This window comes from Camelina sativa, chromosome 1 (assembly GCF_000633955.1).
Source record: "Camelina sativa cultivar DH55 chromosome 1, Cs, whole genome shotgun sequence".
Classification (NCBI taxonomy): Eukaryota; Viridiplantae; Streptophyta; class Magnoliopsida; order Brassicales; family Brassicaceae; genus Camelina; species Camelina sativa.
The window spans coordinates 3,158,279-3,176,989 of record NC_025685.1 but is presented as its reverse complement, the minus strand read 5'-3'; the positions used below and the strand labels follow the sequence as shown (position 1 = coordinate 3,176,989).

At 39.4% G+C, this 18,711-nt stretch overlaps 6 protein-coding genes across 6 annotated transcripts in view; 3 read left to right on the top strand and 3 right to left on the bottom strand.

The window, feature by feature from the left end:
- Nucleotides 1-1,287, bottom strand: part of LOC104743285 — a 7,637-nt gene extending 6,350 nt beyond the window's left edge. Inside the window, exon 1 of the mRNA XM_010464416.2 lies at nucleotides 17-1,287. Within this exon, the coding sequence (XP_010462718.1) occupies nucleotides 17-985 (969 nt within the window). The 5' untranslated portion in view covers nucleotides 986-1,287. The remainder of the gene's footprint in view (nucleotides 1-16) is intronic.
- LOC104743192 (probable 2,3-bisphosphoglycerate-independent phosphoglycerate mutase 2) lies at nucleotides 1,927-4,972 on the top strand. Its single transcript, XM_010464331.1, has 9 exons — nucleotides 1,927-2,043; nucleotides 2,135-2,307; nucleotides 2,404-2,682; nucleotides 2,791-2,994; nucleotides 3,123-3,547; nucleotides 3,820-4,012; nucleotides 4,094-4,189; nucleotides 4,281-4,436; nucleotides 4,586-4,972. Exons 2-9 carry the CDS (start codon nucleotides 2,143-2,145, stop codon nucleotides 4,748-4,750), a joined length of 1,683 nt encoding a protein of 560 aa, XP_010462633.1. The 5' UTR covers nucleotides 1,927-2,043; nucleotides 2,135-2,142; the 3' UTR covers nucleotides 4,751-4,972.
- LOC104743098 (ADP,ATP carrier protein 1, mitochondrial) lies at nucleotides 5,660-8,097 on the top strand. The gene is made up of 4 exons (XM_010464242.1): nucleotides 5,660-5,800; nucleotides 6,549-7,030; nucleotides 7,110-7,484; nucleotides 7,582-8,097. Exons 2-4 carry the CDS (start codon nucleotides 6,557-6,559, stop codon nucleotides 7,876-7,878), a joined length of 1,146 nt encoding a protein of 381 aa, XP_010462544.1. The 5' UTR covers nucleotides 5,660-5,800; nucleotides 6,549-6,556; the 3' UTR covers nucleotides 7,879-8,097.
- Nucleotides 8,865-11,518, top strand: LOC104743005 (BTB/POZ domain-containing protein At3g08570). Its single transcript, XM_010464157.2, has 4 exons — nucleotides 8,865-9,277; nucleotides 9,397-9,463; nucleotides 9,570-10,736; nucleotides 10,826-11,518. The coding sequence occupies exons 1-4, from the start codon at nucleotides 9,186-9,188 to the stop codon at nucleotides 11,360-11,362; spliced, it is 1,863 nt and encodes a 620-aa protein (XP_010462459.1). The 5' UTR covers nucleotides 8,865-9,185; the 3' UTR covers nucleotides 11,363-11,518.
- Nucleotides 11,603-12,909, bottom strand: LOC104742925 (V-type proton ATPase subunit E2-like). The gene is made up of 5 exons (XM_010464045.2): nucleotides 12,561-12,909; nucleotides 12,308-12,464; nucleotides 12,015-12,217; nucleotides 11,827-11,926; nucleotides 11,603-11,745 (listed from the first exon to the last, which is right to left on the bottom strand). Exons 1-5 carry the CDS (start codon nucleotides 12,761-12,763, stop codon nucleotides 11,701-11,703), a joined length of 708 nt encoding a protein of 235 aa, XP_010462347.1. The 5' UTR covers nucleotides 12,764-12,909; the 3' UTR covers nucleotides 11,603-11,700.
- Nucleotides 13,035-16,610, bottom strand: LOC104742840 (glycosyltransferase-like KOBITO 1). The gene is made up of 11 exons (XM_010463934.2): nucleotides 16,050-16,610; nucleotides 15,658-15,807; nucleotides 15,492-15,544; nucleotides 15,221-15,329; nucleotides 14,993-15,127; nucleotides 14,827-14,871; nucleotides 14,512-14,699; nucleotides 14,157-14,298; nucleotides 14,002-14,048; nucleotides 13,751-13,838; nucleotides 13,035-13,632 (listed from the first exon to the last, which is right to left on the bottom strand). The coding sequence occupies exons 1-11, from the start codon at nucleotides 16,437-16,439 to the stop codon at nucleotides 13,375-13,377; spliced, it is 1,605 nt and encodes a 534-aa protein (XP_010462236.1). The 5' UTR covers nucleotides 16,440-16,610; the 3' UTR covers nucleotides 13,035-13,374.

Genomic DNA, 18,711 nt, shown 5'->3' with positions numbered 1-18,711 from the left:
TGTACACAAAGATTATCTAAGCTGCGTATTCCGTTTCAAGCATGGGTTGTGTACGAGTAGTAGTAGCTGTAGGTGCTCTAGTTTCACCGACCTGAGTCATCCTCAGAGCTTCCCCTGTCTCTCCAGCTCTCTCCATCTCCCTCATTTTCTCTTGCTTCTTGTAATTCCGACATCTCAATACCAAAAACAGCAAAAGCCCCAACAGTAACAATCCACCAACCACCGACCCAACGATGATCCAAGTCTTGGAATTGTTGGAATCAGAGCTCTTCTTCTTCTTCTCTTTCTCCCTATCCTCATCCCCTGGAGGAGCTGGACTTGGAGCAGATGCAACAGATTTAACCACAACTGAGAAATGTCCCTGATGCTCAGTCTCGCATGTGTTCCCAGGCTGAATCGAGTCGCTGAAACTCGCAACACCTTGTGAATCAAATCTAACACACTTAGCACTAGAACCTTGTGGGATTCGTTCCAGATCAGAGAAATCGATTCTGATGGGATCACTAGACACCTTCAAATCAAGCTCTGGCAAATTAAGAGCGGAGAGATTCTTGGCATCGTAAGCGAGAAGACCCAACACAGGCGCGACATAATCATAACCAGACAAAGGGTAATACAAGTGAGAGAAATTAGCTAGGTTTTGATAAACAAGGACAAGCCTTGTCACATACGGCTTGACGATAACGCCGGTGGGAATAGAGAACTCTTTAAAAGGAGTGAGTCCGCGTTTTCTAAAGCTTCCGCTTCTGAGTCTCATGGCAGCGAGTTTGATCCCAGTCAAATCGGAAGGAACAGTACCTTCGTAGAGAATGCCGGTACGAGGACGAACAAAGGCTCTAAAAGAGTAATCTTGGAGAAGAGCATCAAGAGAAGAAGAAGAAGAAGACGAGGAGGCATTGGGTGGTGGAGGAGATTGAGCTAGTAGACGAATCGAGGAGAGAGAGAGAAACAGAAGCAGCACCTGGAGACAACAGAGAAACCCCATTGTTGTTTGGGTTAGCTAAGTTTTTACTTCTTCGCCTCTGGGAGCAAAAAAAAGTCCCCAGGAGGCGAGGCAAGAAGCTGTGAGACTCAGTAATAAAAGAGTCGCCGTCACGTCTCTTGAGTGTTTGTGTGAAGAAGAAGAAGAGTTCCAATAAAGGGGCAAAACCGGAATTGGAGTAAAGAACAAGAACAAATCGAGGGTTAGTAAACAATGGGGGAGGGCAAAGCGGAGGAGAGAGAGAGTTAATGGTCGCCGGTGGAAAAGAGAGAGAAGGGAGGAGAGAGAGAGAGATTAGCCAAAAGGACAAAAGGGAGAAGAGAGAAGAGTGTTGTCGTCAGTCCCATTTGTTCACAAAAAAATTATACTATACAGCCTGTTCATCTGGTTTTTCTCCTTTTTTCCCCCACAATTAAAAAATAAAAATAATAATAATAATATATATTTTTTTTTACTTTTCTTTTTCGACCAATCAAATTGATACATTGCGGCATTCAATTTCGCCGTAACAGTTGTCCGTCTACCCCCCCCCCCTTCTTGTTATCTGTATCTGTATTGTATATCTTTTCCCACATACATAAATTTACTCACTGTATCATTCATTCTTCTACCTCCTTTTTTTTGTTTTTTTCTTTCTTTATCCTTGGCCCATTTATCCTTTAGTCTTTGGCCCATTATAAATTGTTTTTATAGCCCACTACCCACTTCGTCTTTCTTTTGCCCACTTTTTACATACCGCATTGAGCCGACACATTGAGACTATTTGTGACGGCATGATCTAGAACATTCGACATACTAGAATATTCGTTTCCTACCATTTTTTTATTTGTTGGGGCTTGACAAAGTTTACTTGAGCCCAAAGTTAAGCCCATTCAAAACGAACCACGTCATCACTTACTTTTCTATTTTTTTTTTATAAACTCCATATTATTTATGTCAGTGATAGCTCGCTCAACCTACCATACCACACCACATCATCCCTTCCCTTCGACTCTCTCTCTCTGCGAATCTCCATACGACTCTTTTCAGAGAGAAAGCTTCGTTCCTCTGTTTCTCCGCTGGTAAGCTTCCGTTTCCATCTCTCCTCGCTTCTTAGATCTGTTCTTTTAGCCTTTGATTTCTCACCGACGAGTGGATCTGAATTACACACAGCTATTATTATGGGTAGTTCCGGCGACGTTAACTGGAAACTTGAGGACCACCCCAAGCTTCCTAAGGGTAAAACAATCGGACTAATTGTTCTCGATGGATGGGGTGAATCTGATCCTGATCAATACAATTGCATCCATAAAGCCCCAACTCCTGCCATGGATTCTCTTAAAAACGTATGTTTCCTTTTTTTTTTTTTTTCTTTGTTTCCATATATATTGACGATAGATTCCGATTATGGATTCCAACGGTTTGTTTGTGTTATTCTCCAGGGAAAACCTGATACATGGAGGTTGATCAAAGCCCACGGTACTGCCGTTGGTCTTCCAAGCGAAGACGACATGGGAAACAGTGAAGTTGGCCACAATGCTCTTGGAGCCGGTCGAATTTACGCTCAAGGTGCTAAGCTTGTCGATCTCGCCCTTGCTTCTGGGAAAATCTATGAAGATGAAGGTTTCAAATACATCTCTGAAGCTTTCGAGAAAGGTACCGTGCATCTTATTGGTCTTTTAAGCGATGGTGGAGTTCACTCTCGTCTCGATCAAGTGCAGGTACCCATTACTCTACTCTTTTTTTTTACACATTGCTCTACAATTTCTATTGTAATGTTGGCGTTTGTTAATGTTCTTGAATATTTGCTTTTTGTTTTGTTTGTGCAGTTGCTGCTAAAGGGTTTCGCAGAACGTGGTGCTAAGAGAATCCGCGTTCACATTCTTACTGATGGTCGTGATGTTTTGGATGGCTCTAGTGTTGGCTTTGTTGAAACTCTTGAAGCTGACCTTGCTGCTTTACGTTCGAAAGGTGTTGATGCTCAGGTTGCATCTGGTGGAGGTCGTATGTATGTCACAATGGACCGTTATGAGGTGTGAACTCACTTTCATTTAGATAAATTGACAAGTTTCTATGATCTTTTTATAGTTCGGAACTAGATTAGGCTTGGATTTGAATTTCTGTTGTTGCTTTAATTGTATTCTGTTTCTATCTCTTGCAGAATGATTGGACTGTTGTGAAACGTGGGTGGGATGCTCAAGTCCTTGGAGAAGCTCCCCACAAATTTAAAAGCGCTCTTGAAGCAGTTAAGACACTGAGAGCTGAACCTGGTGCTAATGACCAGTATTTGCCTCCGTTTGTCATTGTTGATGACAGCGGAAAGGCTGTTGGTCCAATTGTTGATGGTGACGCAGTTGTTACATTCAATTTCCGTGCTGATCGAATGGTCATGCATGCAAAGGCCCTTGAATATGAAGATTTCGATAAGTTTGATCGCGTGCGTGTCCCAAAGATACGTTATGCAGGAATGCTCCAATATGATGGAGAGCTAAAGCTTCCTAGCCGCTATCTTGTTTCCCCACCATTGATCGATAGAACTTCTGGTGAATATCTGGCACACAATGGAGTTCGTACTTTTGCTTGCAGGTTAACATTTAGAATCTTTCAACTCTGCATATATATATTCTCTTTTCCATTTGTGTATTGTCTTCAATTGCTTGCTGTTTCCTGGTTTATTTATTTTGCTGGAATTGGAATTAGAAATGAAACTGTGATAGAACTAGTCCTGTCTTCTCTCTATTTCATGCTTTGAGGTTTCTTGCTGATTAAAAGTAGCGAAATTGTACTAGCTGTCTTTTTCTTGATGAGATTATACAGTTGATGGTAACTTACATTGAAAATTTATTTCACTGAAACAGTGAGACTGTGAAGTTTGGCCATGTCACCTTCTTTTGGAACGGCAACCGCTCTGGATATTTCAATGAAAAGCTAGAAGAGTACGTTGAGATTCCAAGTGATAGTGGAATATCGTTCAACGTCCAGCCAAAGATGAAAGCACTGGAGATTGCCGAGAAAGCAAGGGATGCTATCCTTAGTGGCAAGTTTGACCAGGTAAGGTGTATTCTCTTATCATATTTGTCTCAACACACTAAAAATTTCGGCTTCTGAATTTTATTGTGAGTGAATTTTTAGGTGCGTGTTAACCTGCCAAATGGAGACATGGTGGGTCATACTGGTGATATTGACGCAACCGTTGTTGCCTGTGAAGCTGCTGATCTTGCTGTGAGGGTATGGTTATAATCAAATTTGTGATATAGGAATGTTTAGAAATCGTTCTTAGTAGCAATGACTCACTGAGTTTTTGATCTCTGGTTTGCAGACAATCCTTGATGCCATAGAAAAGGTAGGAGGGATATATGTTGTGACTGCTGATCACGGAAATGCTGAGGACATGGTCAAAAGAGACAAAGCCGGCAAGCCTGCTCTTGATAAGGAAGGGAAGCTTCAGATTCTCACCTCTCACACCCTGAAACCAGTAAGTTCTAGCAATACTGAAAAATTTTGGGTTATGATCAGAACTTGGAAGTTGCTGCTTAGCATAGATTAAGCATGAGAAGTTTTATTACCACAGGTGGTTGTTGTGTCTTATGTGAAATTTGGATAATGATGTGTGTTTGTGTGCAGGTGCCAATTGCCATTGGAGGTCCTGGCTTGTCAGCAGGAGTTAGGTTCAGACAGGATATTGAAACACCTGGGCTTGCGAATGTAGCCGCGACAGTGATGAATCTCCATGGCTTTGTAGCCCCGAGCGACTATGAGACAAGTCTGATTGAAGTAGTCGACAAGTGATGATTTTCTGGTTGTAGTTCCCTTAAATAGTCCCACCTGAGCCTCTCTAGACTCTGATTTTCTATCAAGTTACTATTTTCACCGCTCTCTAATAAGGCTCGTGATTTTTTGGGAGCCATACTTATCCTAGCTGGCCCTCTCACGATGTTGTTCACGTTGCAAACTACATTTCGATTTTGTATTTCGCTAAAACATAATCTGATTTATAAGGTTTTGTGAGTTCCTAAACAAATTACAAAAAGAAACCTTTCATGTAAATTAAGAGGTATGAGAATTTGAGGGCAGCTGTCAAACATTCGAACACATGGAAGAATATTAAAGAAAGTTGAAAAGAAAACTTTCATATTGAAAACAGAAATTAATATCGCTAATAGGATTATATCTCATGTAGTCAAGTTGTTTACATAGAAAGATATCAGTTTATATTCTTTTCATGCCTTTTTTGTGCATTCGAAATTCAATCTTTATATATATAGTAAAAAATAATACGAAGTTGAAAAACAATCTGCGAATAAAAATAACAATTGAACACTTCAATATTTATTTAATAAATAATTTTGCAAATTGATCTGGTCCGGTATGGTAGACAAAATAATTTTCCACGCTGCCCTTCCAGCCGTCCATTCACTAGTTGCCCCTCAACAACGCCAGATAACGTTCCAGATTCCAAGCTCAAGATCTAACGGTTAGCAAGCAGAGTCGTACCATCAATTAAAAACCTATTCTTTTAAAGAAGTAAACGACATCGACGGTTAACAATCCCTCGTGTTTCAGTCTGAATGATCCAACGGATATGAAGCAGCAAGGCCCAAATAGTTTTGTTTGCATCTGATAGAAACCCGTCCCCACTGGGCAGAGTGACGAACGCAACCTCTGCGACCCTATTTTTCGAGACGATAAAAGGGCTAAGAATCGCTCTTTTCAAAGCCTCGCCTCTTCACCACAGAGAAAACTTCGTCTCCTCTCTCTGCTTCGCCGCTCTCATCTCCGTGAGAAAAAGGCGGAGTCTCTCTCTTTCCAGATATTTTGCTCATCCATCGATTCTCTTAGGTAACACTCGTTTCTCTCAGATCTGTTTACTCTTTATATATTAATCTCGTTGTTCTTCGAATCATTTTTATTTTTAGTTTCTTCGATCTGTGTTTCGTTTCTTAGATCTGTAAGGTAAATGAGATGTTTCGATCCGTAGATCTGACTGTTCTATTGAGAAATGATGCTATCTGTTTGCCTTTTTTATCCCGATCGGAATGTATTCAGCTCATTTCCGAATCTTTGATGTATCGGTTTTATAGATCTGCTTATTTTTTGTGAGTTTCTCTGATCTGCTGATCTATTATTCATCTAAATGGTTTGGATCTGTTGACTTTAGTTTCAAATGTATTGGATCTGATAGTTGCGACGCCGTTTACGGAAATTGTGATTGCGGTGAAACCTGATTAAGTTTTTGATCTATGATCTACCAGATCTTTACCTTTGTCATATGTGCTTAGTGAATCTTTGTTAGTTGTATCATCTTGCTGTGTTTTTATATCTTTAGTTTAGTAATCGTGGTTTGATCACTCCAGACGTTTGAATTGACAACTGTTGTTTCCAATAATCTTGGGTTAGTTTGTTTGAAAAGTTTTCTGTGATATGATCTTTCAGTTTTGCTTGCTATTTTGATACTGTTTTAGACTTTTATTCCGGGTAGATCTTAGTCTACTAGAATTACATTTTAAACTTGTGTTGTTTAAAGCATTCTTTGATATAAGTTACTGCTTTACATGTGATACTTACGTCTGGTTTTGTAATTTTGTAGAGTTCAAAATGGTTGATCAAGTTCAGCACCCCACTATTGCTCAGAAAGCTGCTGGGCAGTTCATCTGTTCAAGTGTTTCCAACGACGCCCATGTTGGTTACCAGAGGCCTTCTATGTACCAGAGGCATGCAACCTATGGAAACTACTCTAATGCTGCATTTCAGTTTCCTCCCACATCCAGGATGTTGGCCACAGCTGCATCTCCAGTCTTTGTCCAGGCTCCAGGAGAGAAAGGGTTCACCAATTTTGCTCTTGACTTTTTGATGGGTGGTGTTTCCGCTGCCGTCTCAAAGACTGCTGCTGCTCCCATTGAGCGTGTTAAGCTTTTGATCCAGAACCAGGATGAGATGATTAAAGCTGGCAGGCTCTCTGAACCATACAAGGGTATTGGTGACTGTTTCGGCAGGACAGTGAAGGATGAAGGGTTTGGTTCTCTATGGAGAGGAAACACCGCCAATGTCATCCGTTACTTCCCCACCCAGGTTGGTTTAGTTTTACACTTGTTTTTTATAGCTTTCGAAACAACTTGATTTTGTGCTAATCTCGTTTTTTTTTGTCTAGGCCTTGAACTTTGCCTTCAAAGATTACTTCAAAAGGCTTTTCAACTTTAAGAAGGACAGAGATGGTTACTGGAAGTGGTTTGCCGGTAACTTGGCATCTGGAGGAGCAGCTGGTGCCTCTTCTCTTCTGTTTGTGTATTCCCTTGACTACGCCCGTACCCGTCTTGCCAATGATGCCAAGGCTGCGAAGAAAGGAGGTGGTGGTAGACAGTTTGATGGTCTTGTCGATGTTTACAGGAAGACTCTCAAGTCTGATGGAATTGCTGGTCTTTACCGTGGATTCAACATCTCTTGTGTTGGTATCATTGTCTACCGTGGTCTCTACTTTGGACTTTATGACTCTGTGAAGCCTGTTCTCCTCACTGGTGACTTGTCGGTTCGTCTTCTTGTCTTTCTCTCTGAACTGTGTGTTCTCTTACTTATTTATCACTTGTTGGTTTTGACATGTTACTGTTCTCCTTTGGTTATTACAGGATAGTTTCTTTGCTAGTTTCGCTCTTGGATGGGTCATCACCAATGGTGCTGGTCTTGCATCTTACCCCATTGACACTGTCCGCAGAAGAATGATGATGACGTCAGGTGAGGCTGTCAAGTACAAGAGTTCCATGGACGCCTTTGCCCAGATCCTCAAGAACGAAGGAGCCAAGTCACTCTTCAAGGGAGCTGGTGCCAACATTCTACGTGCCGTTGCAGGTGCTGGTGTGCTTTCCGGTTACGACAAATTGCAGCTGATTGTCTTCGGTAAGAAGTACGGATCAGGCGGTGCCTAAGTGCTTCTGCCTTCCTCCTTTTTCGATTTTAATTGCGGTTTAAGACCCGTAAGAAACTGAGATGTTGATGAAATTTTTTTTGCTTAAGACTTAGGGAGGCATGAGCCCTAAACCAAATTTTATATCCTTCTGACGCGTACTTATGGAATAATTCATGTTTGTGAGAGTTGTTAGACTCTTCGATTTTAAAAGAATTTTGGATTTGTTGAGTTTTATTTCCTTTACTGCCTTTTTTACTACTTTATTTTATAATTATCTGCAATATGTATCTGAGTAGTTTACCTTGAGTAGTTTATCTAAGTTTCTAAATATCGAGTAGTCGCCTGGTAGAGAAAAATTAAAGTTCTGTTAAAAGGAGTAAACAGTGGCAATAGAAATAATCCAGGAGTGAAAATTTCAAAAATTGGTTGAGGAACCAATCTGAGCCTATTTGAAGTTCTGTTACTCTATTTCGCTCTCTCTCTTTTTTTTTCCCACTTCCCTTCCTAAACCTATTTGAAGTTCTGTTACTCTATAAGCATGGTACATAAGAAAGTTAGAAAGCTATAAGAGTTAGGAAGCAATCTCTTCTTCTAGATCTGTCTGAATGCTTTTGTGGAACAGATAGAGTTGCATATCAATTTGGAATTATGAACATTGATATAAATCAAGTGAAGCAAAAGAAGCTCCAATAAGAACACACCAAATAGAGACTTGAGTTGACAAAAGGTGTTTCCGCAAGGTTTGAAATAAAATAGAAATAGACTGATGTGTTAGTGACTCATGATCCATCTATTGACTCTGTCCTTTTGCCATTTGTTTGCTGCCATTGGAAGGATATTTCTCCGACAGGGATAACACATATCATTTCACCATGTCATATGTTTGGTGAAGAAAAATAGAGCAAAAGTAGAGGTAACAAAGGTAGGGTTCATAGGTGGTTAGTGTAGTAAAGAGATTAAGAAAGAAAATTGGAGTGGAGTGGAGTGGAGGTTGTAATAGAGCCCTCAATTAGTAAAGTGAAAGTGTGTGTATGTGTGTCCCCAAGAGACTATAATTGAGTCTTTATGGAGCTCCGTGCCACACAAACCCCCTCTCGGCTTTTCTCACGTGTTTCTGAAACATAAATCACTAAAAAAGCATACCTCTTTCTCTTCTTTTTCATATTGGAGTCAAGATTACGAAATTGAAAGTTGCAATTATAAAAACACTAATGCGGTTTTAAAAAGACAATTCCGATTTCGACGAAAAATAAAGTGTTCAAAGCCTATGCTTTTGAAAGGCTCCTCCTCAAATTCCGAGTCTTCTTCTTCCTCGTCAAGGTCACAATGGGTATTATATCGGACAGCTCTCAATCCAACTCGTCTTCCTCCTCTACTCCTCCTGCTCCTTCCATCTTCTCCAGCTCCTTTTCCACTCGGTCTGTTCTCTCTCTCTTGTTCTTATCTATCTTCAGAGACCTATGTCAAAGTTTGTTCCTTTATGCATTGTTACTTGTCTGATGCATCAAGGATTCGTTTTTACCATATGAAATTGCAGCATATTCTCAGATGTTGAGGGAGACATCACAATCCTTGTCGATGGAGAGTCCTTTTTACTCCACAAGGTTAGTGAATAGTAGTGATCTGTTTTTTTTTCCCATTGTTATTAACATTACACAAAGTGTTCGATGAAATTTAGTTAACGAGTTTCGGAATTTGTTTGTGTTGCAGTTTCCGCTAGTGGCTCGGTGTGGAAAGATTAGGAAAATGGTGGCAAAGATGAAGGAATCATCCTCAAACCTCTCGCATACAGAGCTCCGAGACTTCCCAGGTGGGTCTAAGACGTTTGAACTCGCCATGAAGTTCTGCTACGGCATCAACTTCGAGATTACCATCACCAACGTGGTCGCTCTCCGCTGTGGAGCTGGTTATCTTGAGATGACGGAAGACTTTAAAGAAGAGAATTTGATCGCACGTACTGAGACTTACCTCGAGCAAGTTGCCTTTCGCAGTCTTGAGAAGTCTGTGGAAGTCCTCTGTTCTTGTGAAACTCTTAACCCTCAAGACATTGCTGAAACAGCCCACATTCCTGAAAGGTGTGTGGAGGCCATCGCTGTGAATGCTTGCAGAGAGCAGTTAGTGTTGGGGCTATCACGGCTGAACAGAGGCAACGAGTCAGGGGAAAATAAGCGAGGAGATTGTCCAGAGTGGTGGATTGAAGACCTATCTGCTCTGAGGATTGACTATTATGCACGAGTTGTATCTGCGATGGCGAGAACTGGTTTGCGGTCAGAGAGTATCATCACGTCTCTGATGCATTACGCTCAAGAATCGTTGAAAGGTATTAGAAACTGCAAGGAGCGGACCAAGCTTGACTCGGGTACAATTGAGAACGAGCAGAGGAATGTCCTTGAAGCCATTGTTAGCCTTTTCCCTAATGACAAAGTCCCATTGAGTTTCCTCTTTGGAATGTTGAGAGTTGGGATTAGCATAGACGTAGCCATCTCTTGCAGGCTTGAGCTCGAGCGGAGAATAGCTCAGCAGCTGGAAACAGTGTCACTTGATGATCTACTCATACCTGTTCTCAGAGAGGGAGATTCCATGTATGATGTGGACACTGTCCATAGGATACTCGTTTGCTTTCTGAAGAAAATAGAGGATGAAGTGGAGTATGACGAAGAGCATGAATGTTACGAGAATGAGACCGAGAATCTTACTGGCTCTACGTGCCATAGCTCGTTATTAAAAGTGGGTCGGATCATGGATGCGTTCTTGACAGAGATCGCACCAGACCCGTGTCTGAGTCTGCACAAGTTCATGGCTTTGGTAGAGATATTGCCGGATTATGCACGTGTCATGGATGATGGGCTATACAGAGCTATTGATATGTTTCTCAAGGTAAAGTTTTATTTATAAACCTTTGTGTCTCTGTTTTTGGAATATTTCGTATTGATAAGAGTGGGAACTGTCTATGTGATGATGGTTAGGGGCATCCATCACTGAACGAGCAAGAATGCAAGAGTCTCTGCAAATTTATAGACACTCGGAAACTTTCACAGGAAGCATGCAACCACGTGGCTCAGAACGATCGTCTGCCAGTGCAGATGGTGGTACGAGTCCTCTACTCAGAACAGCTGCGTATGAAGAATGTTATGTCCGGAGATTCAGGAGAAGGGATATTGCTGTCGTCTCAGAAACTTAGTAGCGGGAACCCTAGCGGAGCTGTGTCTCCGAGAGACACTTATGCATCGCTGAGGAGGGAGAACAGAGAGCTGAAGTTGGAGATCTCGAGGGTGAGAGTGAGGCTGACTGAGTTAGAGAAGGAGCAGATTTTGATGAAACAAGGGATGATGGAGAAGCCAGGTCATGGTGGAACATTGCTGACCTCTCTGTCCAAAGGGATTGGTAAGATTTCGATATTTGGTGGAGGACCTACAGAAGAGAAGCGGCGGAAGGCTAACCGCAAATCTAGGTCGAGGTTGGAGAGAAAAACCGGTAGGAGCCGAATAGAGTCTATGTTTTAGGTAGCTGGGTACATGTAAATACTGTATGCAATGAAAATGGGCTGTGATTCATTAGTAGTGTTCGTAACAAATCTTGCAAGTATTGGATTGCGATTTCTCAAACATATGTTATAGGAAACTGACTTTAAAAGAGCATAACTTAATAGCTTTGCTTCAGATTTTCTATATAATTTTTTTCAGCAATTATTCTCTCTTCACAACATTTTGAAGATGAAAAGGATGGGACAGAGTAAAAAAAACTGTTGATTTCCTGCTAAAAAGTGACAGTATCACAAGGCCAAAATGTGTCACTTATTGTGGCCTAAGCAATATATTATGTAAACTTGGGGGTGACAGGATCATGCTCTGGAGGTTTCAGGAGCTCCAACGAGGCGCGTCCTGATCTGCAGAGATGAGAAGAAGAGTTAATGGTAGAGGTTAGGAATGATGGGAAACAAGAACACCCCTAAATGAAAAGACCAAACCTGGGGAAGCTTCTGTCTGAAGGCGACGTCAAGGCGTGCGTCTAAAGTGTTCTCGCAAACAATCTTGCCGTCTTGAGAGGCCAAGACCACCCCGCCAGAGCTTCACCATTCACACGTAACCATTGTTCAGATATATACATATATGGTGGAGAAGAAACGAGAGAGAAAGATTGAAAAAGAAGTATTACCAGTGAGGGTCGTGAGAATCAGGGAGCTTAGGATTAGGAGGTGGAGGGAGGAAGACCTTGTCGTCGATGGTGATCTTAGGAGACCCGACTTTGGCTTTTTCCGCATACTGTCTTTTCGCATCCTCAATGACTGATTCAACAATCTTCTTGTCCATCTCTCTGCATCTCAGCAATACTGATGGCTCTTTCAGGCGCATCAAACTCTGTATGCAGTAATGTATAATATAATGGTAAAGACGTGTGGATATTGAGGGGAGAAAGGATGAGAGATATATATATATATATATGTAAACCTCAATGATGAGACTCTTGAGAAGCTTCTTGTAATTGTTCTTGTCGTTGGAGACACGGAGAAGATCCTTAGCTGCAGAGGCTTTGATGGAGGTAACAATGTCGTTTTGTGCTTGAAGGTACTTGATCCTACTTGCATTCAGTTGCGTGGAGTAGTCGCTGAAGAGAGAAACAAATATGGAATGAATGAATTAAATGGCCTAGTAAAAGGAGGAAGAGATAGAGGAAGCTAAGGATGGGGAGAAAAAAGCTGACATTCGCTTGCGGATATCGACCTGCTTGAGCTTGCGGTCATAATCTTGACGGAGCTTACGCTTGGCAGACTCAAGAAGCTGAAGTCTCTCAATGTTGAATTCCTCCTCGGCGGAGATGGAGATCTCGTTTGCTTTCTCTTCTGCTTCTTGCCGGATGAACCGGACCATCTGCTGTATCTGCTGTGACACATCCGCATCGTTCATCTCTCTCTCTCTCTCTCTGTCTCTCTCAGACAACAACGATCACATCAAAACCAACCTCCGTACGATGCTTTTATGTTTAAGTTGAGGTGTCTCCGCTTTTTGGTGCCAAATCTTCGTTTCATGGACCATTGACTCTTTCTTCATACCTGTTTTTGGCAATCCAAATTTTGTCATCCTCATGATTAGATGTGTGTATTGGGTCTTTATCAGTTCGGCCTAGTTTCATTGATTCTGATTAAACACTTGACATAAAATATGTTTGGTATCAATCTTGCCCATAACACTCGTGTTGTTATATGATGTAAGTAGAAAAAGATGAGTATAATAAGCCTGGCGCTTTGAAGTTCTGTACATGGTAATAAACTTACATAGAAATAACAATGGCAAGAGAAATATTCTGCAAACTTATCTATCATAAGTTGCAGGAGAGTAAAATGAGATAATAGGACCCTATGTCTCTCAAGATGATCGTAAGAATCACACAAACCCGCTTTCTTGACTCTTCTTTGTCCCAATCCCTTCACTTGGCTTCCTAAAGCTACACAGCACTCATATTGCACCCAGTATCGATATCAGTAAAAGCGAATACATCAGCTCGGTACTAAAACCTGCTATTCCTCTGTGAAAAATTTAGCGTGTTCCATCCCAGGTGGCGATAAAGGAGGGACTGCTGATTCAGCCCCAAGAAGGTGCCTTGCAGAGATGCCTTCAGACTTGTTTTCCTTTGCTGGAAGGGACTCAGATGCAGTAGACCTGGATGAGTTGCTTTTGTGCATTGATGATAAGAACTTTTTCTTTGAAAGATTTGTGGAAACTGATGAGACAACCGAGCTGAAGACACCAGATTCTTTTAAAGCTTGTATAACAACCTGCATTTTACCACCACCGTAATAAAGGTTTACAATTGACTTGCTAGAACCTAGAACCTAGAACTCAGACACTTGTGTTTGGAAAATTGGTATAATGAATTGTAGGGTATATACTTACCATTGGTGAATAAATGCGAGTCAGAATACCCTTCCTAAGGAGTTTTGTCTTCACCTCTTTGTCTCCCCATACAACGTGTTCACGGTACCTAAACAGGATACATTATTTTTGTATCAAGACCAGATAATTTGTAAAGAGTGTCAAGACCAGATATTGCCTCAAAACCTTTCTAACTTGTTTAAAGAATGTCAAAAGTTTTCAATCGCACAAGTACCCAAGAAAGAATGCAATTCTTCAGGTGAGGCTCTTACCAGCTTAACATTTCTTCTTCAGTTGCTGTTGACGCAATAATAAATGCCTACAATGTTCATTATCCAGACGGCATCATTAAATAGTAAAAAAGAACTGAAATATAGATATTTATTATGACTAAGGATATTTAGAGATTTTAAGAAAAGATGCTCACAGATCTATCAAAGTCCAACATAAAGCATCTTTTCACATCTTCTTTTGTAGGCTTGCAGCCACATCGATCACGCCTGGATGTTAAGTCAGAAAATTTTGCATATGTGTAGTGTAGGACAGCAGCCTCCTCCAATTTGATCTCACTAACAAAAATTATCAGGTTAATATATACAGAAAACGATTTGGCTTCATAGACAGGAAAATTAACTAAGCTGATAACCGTAGCTACACTCCACTGCTAAATCCCTTAAGCTAGTTGCACGTTTCTATAGTAGACAGCAGACTAACAAGAAAGTCTTATCATGTTCCTCAATCAATAGAAAAATTCCTTATGTTTCAATCTACAATATACATACTTGGGAGTTTTCATGTAATTATGCCATCTGTGTGCTCCATTTGGACGAAGGTGATCTTGAACCCGAGCAACTGATTTGCCATTACCATAAGTCAAAAAATAGTTTGGGTTATTTCGTGTTGCTTCTTTGTACATTCCGAAATATGTATCTTTTGGAAGATGATCGTAATTCTTCTTGAACATTGACACCTGCTTGCATCAAAAATATCTCAGAAGTGATACTAACATAACAAGCAAAAAAATGAAACTGTTGACACTACAATACTTTAGTTTAATCTACGCTCTTAGGTAAAAAGAGTTAAAAACTGAGTTATACCTCTGTAAAAGGATCCTTGATATCATCTCGTTCTACGCTGCTTTCCTAAAGACAAAATCCAAAACAGTCATGCAGAGCCAGGCCCAGATCATATAAGGAAGTCTACACTCACAACACTAGCTGAAAATAAGCGATACAAGAAATGTGAATCAGATGTCAAACTCACATAATTTGGAAATATAACCATGTCTACATTTGGAGGAACATCAAGCAGCAACCGTCTCAATGAGTACTCACGAGCACCTGCTGGGTATATTAGCTCATCTGTGTCAAGATGAAGTATCCAATCCATACTCGCATCCTGATATGTAGTTAGAACAATTAGTCATTGAATATTACATGAGACATGAACAAAAGCCAACTAAATACCCTTGCCATGAATAAAATTGCTTACCCTTGCCATGACAATAGCCATTTCCATGTTGAGAGATTGTTTGACAAATAACTCATAATTGCAGGGCTTATAAAAGAAAGACGACAGCCACGTCTCATTCCAAATCCGGCTGATGAAGCAAAGCAAAAAAAAAGGATGAAAGTGAAATGATCAGTAGCAGAAATCACAATATAATGCTACAAGTCCCAGAACATTCAAAGACAGAACATGTACTTAGTGCCTCCCAGAGCTCAAGATATTCAGCAAATATGCAATGGCATAGTTTACTAACCTCTTTGCCTGCTTCTCCTCAAGTTCCTTCGTTCTGTATATTACTTTAACCCCCTGAAAGAGACATCGGACTACATTAAGTCGACTTATGCCTACAGGACTAACGTGCTAGGAGCTATACAGCTAAAAGTAAGTAATGGAACCGAAGATAGGGTAGTTCAACTCACGGGAATAGACTCCAGCACTTTTGAAATACTTGGAGTAGCAGCTTTCCCTTCTACGAAAAGGAAAAATGTAGAGACGCCAAGAACCTTATGGTAGAACATCCATGGTAGAATCTGATCCAATCCAGCTGATGTGCTAGTCGTAATACATATCTGTAACAATAACAATGTCAGAATCATATATACATTGGGAACAAAAAGGTAAGGAGGTATTTTACAAAGACAGATCTGATCAAAAAGAAAATAACTTTCGTCCTGGAGCATTTTACAGGCTATATAAACAAACGATGAGTCAATGCTCCAGATTAGACATTGGAGTAAGATTTAAGAGAAGACAATAGAATCCAGATCGATCCAAAAAAAAAAAACTCTAAAGCAGTTGGATTTGAGATAACCTTAGGCTTTAAGCTAGTATCAACACCAAACTTCCAATCAGCATAGTAAGGGAAGGAAGGAGAAGAGCTGCGAGCTAGATTGGAGCAGTCGGAGGAAGACTGGTGAGCCTTCGGGGAGACAGATGAAACAGTCTCCATGCCGGGAAAGACCTCGTGATTGAGATCGGAGCCGCCAGGAACAGACGAAGCGGAACGAACAGAAGCAGAGGCAGGATCGGCTAAACCACCGCCTCGCCATTGGAGGATAAAGGCGAGACAAGCAAGGGAAACTGGAAGTAATGTAAGAAGAAGGAGGAGCCTAGAGACGAAAGAGTGGTTTGATGAAGAAGATGATGATGATGATGATGAAGATGAAATCAGTGGAGCTCTATGATGGTGAGTCGATTTCATGGTGTAGTATAGTAGCTCCTCCAATTTGAAACAGAAAAAAAAAAAAAAGTTTAGGAGGAAGAAGACGACTCAACTCTGAGATCTTTCTTCTTCTTCTTCTTCTTTTGGTTTTGTTTTTTTTGGTTTTTTGTACTTTGGTTTGGTTGTCACTGATTCTGAGATCTAATCGATAAATTGAATTTGAACCCTATTACTGTATCTCATCATCAAATCAAAAAATCTCCTTTATTATAGTATTAAATAATAAAATAAAAAATTGGGAGATCTTCTTCTATTCTTGCTTATTTTATGTTTTATTTATTTATTTTGAAACAAAACTTTTTTTTGGTTTATGTAGCTTAACAATTAAGAGAACACCATTTAAAACATTTACACGTTTCATCTCATTTACGAGGCTTATTATATATTATGCACTTCCTTAAATAAAATTCGTCTTTTCTAATGATTTCATTTGTTGTAAATTTTGATTGGGTTGATTATTGGGCTTCTGCTGTTGGTGTAATTGGGCTCGGATCACTTTGTACTCTTTTCAAAATCAATGAACTAGTTCTACAATACAAAATCACACTGTATTTAATTTGTTGGTGATCTCAAAATTTTATTTTATTTATATATGCTATCAGAGTTAGTTTTTCCAAATGTTGCAATTTGTAAGTCTGATATTTTTTTCCTAAGTTTTAAAGATCATTTTAGCTCCACTTGATTTATTAATCTAATTAAGAATGCGTTAACATGCATATTTTACTACAATAGGGAGTGTAAGGATATAGATTCATTAATTAGGGACTACATTAGTAATTTATACATAGTTTAACCTTAGACTCCCTAGTGTACATGAATGTCTATATATATAATATTCAGAGAACTATAATATTCAGAGAAGAGAGAGCTCTAGTTTTTCAACATGAAGAAAATGATTCCGATGAATATGATGAAGAAGAAAACCAGTGGTTAGAATCATTTTTAAATCATTTTGTTTTCTTGATCGTCGTTTCAACCCTTCTAACTCTCTTTCCCCTTCAGCTTCAGGTACCACCGCATACGACTACATACAAGGTTCGGATCATCGACGCGTTTGGTCGGCGTGTCGGAGTCCATTCTGCTTTCTACCGCGTGTGGATATGGCCACAGCATCGGTGTCCTATGTCGTCGTTGGCCAAGACAACCAGCTGGGTCTTGTCCATGACTAGCTATCCCGAATTTCATGAGAGTGAGAGTGAGACGTTTACTTTCCACCACCAAGCTCCTATCTCCACGTTTATGCTTTCGCTTGAGGTGCTGCCGGCGCCCCCAGAGCTTGCTCCCCTTGTGGATCCGCTGCCTACTAACCTGAAATATATATATATATATATATGAACTATCTTTTATATTTCTTCAATTTTTAAAATTTTTAATTTTTTATAATTTACAAATATGTAAAATAATGTTTTTGTATAACACATGACAAAATATTTAATTGTTAAAATTGACACATGTCGCAATCACATAAATTACAAACTTTGGAAACTAAAATTTATATGATAACATTATATTGAATATGTTCTCAAATCATTCACCGATTGAAAAACTTAAGAAAATTACATTAATTTGTGATAATGATTATCTTATTTTCTTATATTATGTTAATAACTAATTTTGACACTTTTTTTTTTCAGCATAAATAATTTCAACACATTAAACTCTTTTATACTTTAATCACTTTTCTGTATAAATTTCTTTTTACTATATGATTATAATAAATAATAATTGCAATTAAATTGCAAATATTTTTCTTATTAATTTCACATATTTTCCTTATTAATTTCACATATTTTCCTATTGAAATTAGTAATTTAATATATAACTTTCCTATTAAAAGTAGTGATATAATAGATTATTTTTGGTTTTATATATTTTTTAAAAATATTAATTCTAATCTTTTTATTTTTAAGATTTTTAATATTTCTAATAATTATTAAATAATTTTTTTTTTCACACATGTCAAAATATAATCGATATACTTAGACATATGTCACGAACTATATGAATTACTAACTTTCAAAACTAAGGTTTATATAATAAGATGACCTTCCTAAATTAGAATTCGTTTTTTCTAATAATTTTAGACAATAATCATATTATGATTATTAGTATCGTGGATTTTAAAAACGTAGACGCGTGAAGCCCATTAAGGTACAATCCAGGCCGGGCCTGGTTATAGATGTAAGATCGGATAGCTTCTCGTTATTTCTTACAATGTAAGTCTTACTACACCTATATATTTGTTTTTATT

What these genes read in the sequence shown, in the direction of transcription:
- LOC104743192 (XM_010464331.1), top strand. Translation starts at nt 2,143, where the DNA reads ATGGGTAGTTCCGGCGACGTTAACTGGAAACTTGAGGACCACCCCAAG. An exon ending in CCATGGATTCTCTTAAAAAC is followed by an intron (nt 2,308 to 2,403) that starts GTATGTTTCCTT and finishes GTTATTCTCCAG; the next exon opens with GGAAAACCTGATACATGGAG. An exon ending in TTAGTGGCAAGTTTGACCAG is followed by an intron (nt 4,013 to 4,093) that starts GTAAGGTGTATT and finishes GTGAATTTTTAG; the next exon opens with GTGCGTGTTAACCTGCCAAA.
- LOC104743098 (XM_010464242.1), top strand. Translation starts at nt 6,557, where the DNA reads ATGGTTGATCAAGTTCAGCACCCCACTATTGCTCAGAAAGCTGCTGGG. An exon ending in TCCGTTACTTCCCCACCCAG is followed by an intron (nt 7,031 to 7,109) that starts GTTGGTTTAGTT and finishes TTTTTTGTCTAG; the next exon opens with GCCTTGAACTTTGCCTTCAA. An exon ending in TCCTCACTGGTGACTTGTCG is followed by an intron (nt 7,485 to 7,581) that starts GTTCGTCTTCTT and finishes TGGTTATTACAG; the next exon opens with GATAGTTTCTTTGCTAGTTT.
- LOC104743005 (XM_010464157.2), top strand. Translation starts at nt 9,186, where the DNA reads ATGGGTATTATATCGGACAGCTCTCAATCCAACTCGTCTTCCTCCTCT. An exon ending in TCCAGCTCCTTTTCCACTCG is followed by an intron (nt 9,278 to 9,396) that starts GTCTGTTCTCTC and finishes ATGAAATTGCAG; the next exon opens with CATATTCTCAGATGTTGAGG. An exon ending in AGTCCTTTTTACTCCACAAG is followed by an intron (nt 9,464 to 9,569) that starts GTTAGTGAATAG and finishes TTTGTGTTGCAG; the next exon opens with TTTCCGCTAGTGGCTCGGTG.
- LOC104742925 (XM_010464045.2), bottom strand. Translation starts at nt 12,763, where the DNA reads ATGAACGATGCGGATGTGTCACAGCAGATACAGCAGATGGTCCGGTTC. An exon ending in GATTCTCACGACCCTCACTG is followed by an intron (nt 11,927 to 12,014) that starts GTAATACTTCTT and finishes TGAATGGTGAAG; the next exon opens with CTCTGGCGGGGTGGTCTTGG. An exon ending in TCAGACAGAAGCTTCCCCAG is followed by an intron (nt 11,746 to 11,826) that starts GTTTGGTCTTTT and finishes TCATCTCTGCAG; the next exon opens with ATCAGGACGCGCCTCGTTGG.
- LOC104742840 (XM_010463934.2), bottom strand. Translation starts at nt 16,439, where the DNA reads ATGAAATCGACTCACCATCATAGAGCTCCACTGATTTCATCTTCATCA. An exon ending in AAGTGCTGGAGTCTATTCCC is followed by an intron (nt 15,545 to 15,657) that starts GTGAGTTGAACT and finishes TGTCTCTTTCAG; the next exon opens with GGGGTTAAAGTAATATACAG. An exon ending in TGGTTATATTTCCAAATTAT is followed by an intron (nt 14,872 to 14,992) that starts GTGAGTTTGACA and finishes TTTTGTCTTTAG; the next exon opens with GAAAGCAGCGTAGAACGAGA.